Source organism: Buceros rhinoceros, unplaced genomic scaffold, assembly GCF_000710305.1.
Source record: "Buceros rhinoceros silvestris isolate BGI_N320 unplaced genomic scaffold, ASM71030v1 scaffold18954, whole genome shotgun sequence".
Lineage (NCBI taxonomy): Eukaryota > Metazoa > Chordata > Aves > Bucerotiformes > Bucerotidae > Buceros > Buceros rhinoceros.
In genome coordinates this window covers 359-7,268 of record NW_010410269.1, presented here as the reverse complement: position 1 = coordinate 7,268, position 6,910 = coordinate 359, and the positions used below count along the sequence as shown (strand labels likewise).

At 45.2% G+C, this 6,910-nt stretch overlaps 1 protein-coding gene across 1 annotated transcript; it reads right to left on the bottom strand.

The window, feature by feature from the left end:
• Positions 1-606: 606 nt before the first annotated feature.
• On the bottom strand, positions 607-6,501 carry GTF3C4 (general transcription factor IIIC, polypeptide 4, 90kDa). Its single transcript, XM_010135567.1, has 4 exons — positions 4,687-6,501; positions 2,765-2,895; positions 1,744-1,832; positions 607-725 (listed from the first exon to the last, which is right to left on the bottom strand). The coding sequence occupies exons 1-4, from the start codon at positions 6,427-6,429 to the stop codon at positions 661-663; spliced, it is 2,028 nt and encodes a 675-aa protein (XP_010133869.1). The 5' UTR covers positions 6,430-6,501; the 3' UTR covers positions 607-660.
• Between the last annotated feature and the right edge of the window lie 409 nt (positions 6,502-6,910).

The following is a 6,910-nucleotide window of genomic DNA, read 5'->3' as shown; positions in this document are numbered from 1 at the left end:
TTATTACATTTAAAAATTATTCTTACTGATCCACAGACCCAGGCAGCCAGTATTACCCTCCTGACTGCAACACTGTTGTACAGTTAAGAGGCAGTTATTCTTCTAGGCTTTACGTGAAACTAATATAATGGCCAATTTCTTTCATATGGCTGTAACTGGCATATGCTTCACTCTGCAAGAAATTAGAACCACAAATTATTTTGAGAGTTTAATATTCTGCAGCGAGTGCCAGTGCTTGTTAAAAAGCAACTGAGAGCACTACAGGCTGAAGCCTTCTCTACCCACCAAGACCGTTCAAGAGGCGGCTCCGCTGTTCCCGTCCTGGCTTTCAGGAAATCCTTGGAAACGGACAGTTCACGCTGCGTGTGCAAGACTCCAGTTTCCTTCCAGTAAAAGAGAACGTGTCCAGCTGCTGCCACTTCAATGGGGTGCATTTCCAAACCGCTTTATAAACCCACTCTTCCAGATGTACTCGTTCCTGGAGCACGGAGCGGGCTCTGCACTTAAGGAGTTTCTAGAACCTCCAATGTTCTATTTACAGGGCTCTGGACAATGTCTTCCCCCTCCAGTAAAGTCCATGTTCCTGTGCTCTATATCCGTCGAGGCTGAAGGGAGCTTATGCAGTAGAGAAAATACTTTGAATCTTTACATAGCTTTTCTCTAGAACACAGGAGAATCGCAGAACGTGCAAGGTCCTTGCAATAACCGCTTGATCCATTCAGGATCTGCAAATAAGAAAACAAGTTGTTTAAAGCTGGTGGAGGTAGAGATTGACACAGAAGTGATGCCCGAGATGGACAGACTAAATAGTACTCCTGAAACAGTTTGTATATATGCACCATGCAGGATTCACCGAGAGTTCAAAGGAATCCAACTCCATTTCTGTCTTGAAATTTCAAGTAATGTCAGTTTAATTCCCACTTCAGCAGGGGACAAAATTTAAGGTGAAACAGTCCATGCTCTACCATTATGTACTCATCTAAATAGCTACACAGGAAGAAATTTGGAAGGACCACCATGCTGCAAATGTAGTGTTCTCATTTTCTTAACTGAAGTTAGAGCCTTCACACAATGCTGTCCTTGGTTCCTGTTTCTTTGTCCTTCTCCAACATAAGGAAATTAAGTTTATAGACTCTCTCTGCAGAGGTTTAAGTTCTGTAGCTGATCCTTAGCGCTCGCTGGAACACCCACATGTTATGGGGAGAGAAGTACCACCTACACTTTAAGACAAACTGTTAGATTACTCCATGATTTTATTTTCAGTCAACCTGTCAGGAAAACCACAATCTTCTTGGCCTTCCCCAAATCTTGAAAACATGAAGCCAAAATGCTGACTGCCCCCCCAGCCTGCCACTATTGTCTCTGAAGGAGGTACTTAGGGCAGGTTTGGGACCTAAGCCAGCAAGGGGCCCATTAGTCCCTAACCTGTGCTGGATCCATACAGTTTGTGCTAAAATAGAACGTCAAAGACCCTCAGTGCTTGCAGAACTGGATGCTAATATATTAAACTTGAATATAAAGTAACTGTTGTGGCACTCCAGCACAGATTGAGCGTTTTCCCAGCTCCTGTTAAAATGTAGCATTTATATATTCGTTTCTGCAGTCACTAGTTTGTAATTAACATCTTGCATGGACAACAGGGCACCATGAAATGCCGAGTACGCGATCGCTAATTCAAGTCAGTTTGCAGATAAAACTCAGGAATACGTAATCCTGCCCCTCTGGGTCACAGGGACAGGTTACCTTCTGGGGTTGGATGACGTGCAATGCTGTCGTGAAGCAAACACCTCCTGTACACCAGGCTCTGACAGGACTGGTAGGTTAGAAAGCACCTGTGGAAGGACAAGTAGTTTTATCAGGGGCTCGGGGGTTTATTGTTGAGTTCTGTGACCTGCTCCTATGCCCTGCGTGGAGGCTGGGCTCTGTTGCCCCCACACCTTGTTTTCAGAGAGTAAGGGCAGTGATGAGCTGCAGGAAACATGAACATTAATAACTTATTAACTCAGGTAAGTGAAACTTCACAAGTGCACCCAATTACATACAGTCACAAAAATGGAAAAGGCCAAAAATCAATGTACTACTGGAAAAGGTTTCATTACTGGTTGAGAGGTTTTAGCATACAGTAGAAAAGGTGAAAAGCTGGAGGGTTATTGCCCAGAGGAAGAACCAAGGTGTCTTCAAGGCAATGACTGGTTAGCCAAAGTAGCACATACTACCTGTCAGAAAAAGGTTTTTCTTTGTGACAGACTCGCCAAGTCCCCAGGGACAATCACCACGTACCCCATACATCAATGCTGGAAGGTTTCCTTTTCTAGGTGTTCCAGAACTTGTCCGACTGCTCAATGTGGCTGTTTCCAACCATTTTTTTGCTAAATTGCTATTTTCAAATGCTGAAGCAGTTTGAACAAACCCTCCCTCGTGTGCTGTTCCAAAGGATGACTTGCACTTGATTTTCCCTCACCTAATTTGTCCTTGCCCCCATCCTCCCCCTGCTTGAAGAAGTTAGATGATCAAAAGCATTTTATTGTAAAAACAGTACACTGACAAGAGAACCAAACTCAACCAACGAGCTGGTTCTCTCTCTCTCATGGAAGAGGATGGAAAACAGCCAGCAAAAATTGCAGCACGGATAACGTGCTTCCTGATGGTCTACTCCAACACAAGGAAGGAAGTGTGTTTATTAGCTGTTTAACTGTGTTTATTAGCTGTTTAAGTGTGTTGAAATCATCAAGAGGATGGCAAAAACTTTTAAAGACCCAATTACCTGAGCCAAATATGTCCGTTGGAGCAGACAGCCTGTTTGCGGTCCGTGAAGGGCAGGATTTCTTTACACAAGCTGCAGTGCTCTGGAAAAGTCTGTTTGTTCATTTTCTTTAAGATATGCCCAATCAGCACCTGGGAATACAGAGCAGTCAGCACCGGTTACAGCAAGACAGCTGTTACTGAAAGGTGGGAAAGTCTCAGGACATTGTGATTTCAGAACAGGACACAGGATGCAAACATCTGTGCTCTTCACTGAATTCAAAGAAACAAAAGCCTAAGAAATAGAATACATTGATAAGCATCATTTTATTGTCATTTTTTTCATCTCCTGAGTGCTTCTGTCCCACATTAAAGGGACAATGAACTTCAGAGCAATAGTGTCACATTAAGCTACTCGCAAATGTAAAAAGCGCTGAAGAAATTGGTCTTGTGCCCCTCCAGGGGATGCCCCTGACCCTCCCGGCAATGCTCTCACATCCTCATGCCTACCACAGTGGACGTGCTGAACAAACATCCCGTTCAGAAACAACCTGGATGCATGACTTCAGCAGTCATCTCAGAGTACACATCGTGGTGACAGGAGAACATTTCTGTGGTCAAATTTGCCTTTGACATTTCATTGATATAAACCACATCCCAAGGACCTTTAAACCATGACAGCAAACTGGATAGATAAAATAGAATTTGGAAGTCAGCTTTTAATCACTACAAAAAGAAGAGCCTTGTTTACAAGGTAAGAAAAGCAACCGCTCAACCGTTCGATTCATAGTAACTGGATGCCAGACAGAGCAGATCTGCCAGGATACTCTCCTCGGGAATCACCCATGGCTACGCTGTGGTCTGCTTGCTTTTAAGTCCAGCAGAGAGACCACCACACTACCTCAGTAATGGAAACCAGCTTCCCTCCTCTGTCTATCTGGATGCCATGTAAAGGTGGACCTTTAGAGTTCAAGTGATTTAAGGACTTGGGTACTGAAAAGAACCGTTCTCTGCTCACACAGAGGCAGAGAGACATCTGAGACATTCTCCTCGTCAAGTCTTCAGGGCCAGGAGGCTGATGGCAGTGTTCCCACTGACGCGTCCTTTGTCTGAGGTCTGTTTTCAGAAAACTTCATTGCCCAGAGCAAGGGTCACTGATCACTTATTTCCTGCCACAAATGCCCACTCCACACATCGCACCAGTGAGGACACTGTCCTTGCAGCGATGCTTTTGTTTTGGTAGGGAGTATTGTGAGTCTGGGCAGAGTTCCTATCACAGCCAGGCATTCGGTTATGCTTATTTATTGTAGTTCAGTAAATGCAAGTGAGCCTGAAAGTTCAGGCCGTGCATGTTACAACAAAGACAGTCAGCTTGGTTAACTGAAAGCCCTGCATGAAGTTCTCAATCGCTGGATTTACCTCATTAAACACAAACACTTTCTGAACCTCTGTAACTGATCTTTCTGCTGAAGGCTCGTGGAACAATGACAAGACCTGATGTACTACCAGAACCGTCACAGTTCCTTCAGTTATGAACAGCTTAAGAAGTGATTCTGCAACTCTTACAGTTAGAACTGCAGACGTGACTGACCAGAGGAAACACCCCCTCAGTTTAGCTTTGTAGCCACGATAGATACGATAAGCTTAGCCATGAAAAAAACCAGCCCTCATGTTCTAAAGCTGCCAACAGTAGCAGAATCACCATGGTCCTCTCTCACTTGCGAAACCTCAGGCACGCTTTATTGTACCTGATGCACATTTCAATGTCAGTATTTACATTCCCTCCTACTCCGCGATTTCACGGACAGCTTAGGCTGTGTGCTCTACAGAGGCTGACTGGCAAGGGTGACCTGAGAATGTTCTCTTTCCCACCCAAAGTTGTATTTTCATTTAAGGATGTGGAGGGAGCAAAAGAAGTAACACGGAGCATAGAGGTGCACTTACTCGTGCTGTTCTGTCATCATAGCCATCATCAGACATTAAGAAGTCACAGACTCCTCTGGTGGGAATACTGGTGTTTTCTGTAATCCATGTGTGTAGATAAACTTCTCCCAACACCCGTTTCATGTGTTCTCGTGTCAAGTGCATTTCTACTGCCTCAATCTGTGCCTGTATTTCAAGAAGCTTTTCTTCCATTGGCTCGCGGCCTCCTACGTCACTTGACTGAGGAAGAGAATCATCTGCAGTGTCATCTATGTCCATACCTTTGCCTGTGTCACAGAGGCTCTGCCTGTTGGCCTGTTTAGAAGTTCCTTCCTCTTGATCATCTTCAGTGCTGCCCATCCCAGGGGAATCCGATATCAAGATTTTTGCATCCTCGTGTGAAGGTCTCCACATGATCTCTGAGGGAGCTTTCTGCATCGACTGGTACAAAATCCTCAGGAGAAACAGCTTAAACCGCCAGAAGTAAGTAGAACCACAGCTCTCAATCTTTTTATCCAGTGCTTCCTGTAAGAATTGAGGAATATGCTTATCCTTCAAAATTTTCCAGCGTACAAGATCAGTCAAGTCCACTTGCCGGAAAAGGTTCTGAACAGAAGATTCCAAGAGCTGCGCAGCCGCTTCCTCAAAAGTCTTAAGGGTTACAAACTGAACTTGGTAGTTTTTGTTCACTGGGTGCAGACCGTTGGTCATGCCCTCTGTTGTAATAACCGCCAAGTACGCGCCACACGGGCTAACAGCTATTCCATGAGTCCTGACAGAGCCAAACACTTCCGAGAGCTTTATCAGCTGGTGCTCAAACTTCAGCGCAACGTCTGTGAATATCGGGATCAGCTGCCTTACCTTTCCGTCACAGGAGCACGTGTACACCGTGCCGTTCTGCTTGTCTGCGGTCATAGAGACGATGGGCAAAGAGTGAAGCCCTGTCACGTGGGAGTTATGGACATTGAGACCTGCTTTGGATATCAACAGGAGACACCAAAACACGTACGGTCCTCTCGCAGCCACCACTAAGCTACAGCTACACTTCTGGTAGGGGTGGTACAGAGGAATGCATTTGATACTGTGCACTGGTAACTGGTCCATCTCTTGCCATAAGACTATGGGTTGTCTCAGCGTGAAGTAGCCTTTGACTGCTTTTAGATTGACAGGGAGGATCTTGACCGGTCCAAAAGCACTGCCTACAATGAGTCCGCTCATCTTTCGGTTGTTATGTTCATATTCCCACCAAGACAAGACACTTGGGGAATTTATTCCGGACTCTATGGTATTGCAAGAAGTAATGGATTCCTTACCCAGGAAGGGGAGCTGAAATTGCCAAACGGCAATGTTACCGTTTTCAAAGAGTACTGCCAAGAGCACGCTGCCAACGTCCCGGCACTCGTTGTTGTGTTTCACCTGCTGAGTGGTGCAGATGCCCGACCACTCCATGCGCACGGGGGTCTGCATGCTGTGCCGACGCTGAAACTCAGAGAAGTCGCTCAGTTCTCCCCTGGGAGTGTCCGCCTTACAAAGCCTGTAACTGGCTTCATACAGACGCTCCCCATAGATTTCCGTCAGGTCCACCAGCTGCACCCACTGCAGCCTGTTGAGGTTTGCATGGATGGTCAATCGATTGTCCATGGTTAAAGCTGCAAGCAGGCAGCGTCCGTTCGCATCGCAGCCCAGCGGTGACCAGCTGGAATACTTGAATCCTCGCATAGGCGGCAGCGACTTCCCCTCGGGGTTGAACACTCGGTCTAGCATAAAAGTTTGACTAACTGTTGGATCTGCTGAACTTGCGAACTTTTCCTTACATTCTGCTACCTCCTTTTTTGGACCAACCTAAAAGATAACAAAAGGAACTCTTAAAACATTGTAGGACTTTTTTTTTTTTTTTTTTTTTTTTTTTTTTTTTTTTTTTTAGCAAGATTTTCCTGGAGTTAATTCCCACGTTATAGAGCATCCCCTATCACAACCTATACTACGCTGTTCCAGTGGTTAATTAACATCACTGTTAAAGATTTAAGCTTCATTGTTGGCCTGAATTTGTACAGTTTGGACTCTCAGCCATGGAATCTTTGTCTGCTGAATCGAAGAGCCTGCCTTCAGGCACCTGGTCTCAGGTATGCCCTTCAAGGTACTTGGCATAACATTCACACTGTGACTGAACTCGATATTTCAACTCAACTTAGTCCATATTCTCAACATTGTTTTGGAAAAAAGAAATCAGATCCATAGCAACAGA

Coding starts and splice junctions, on each gene's coding strand:
- GTF3C4 (XM_010135567.1), bottom strand. CDS start 6,429: ATGCTAGACCGAGTGTTCAACCCCGAGGGGAAGTCGCTGCCGCCTATG. Junction 1,833..2,764: donor AACGGACATATTTGGCTCAG/GTAATTGGGTCT, acceptor GTCCTTCCACAG/GTGCTTTCTAACCTACCAGT. Junction 726..1,743: donor ACGTCATCCAACCCCAGAAG/GTAACCTGTCCC, acceptor TCTTATTTGCAG/ATCCTGAATGGATCAAGCGG.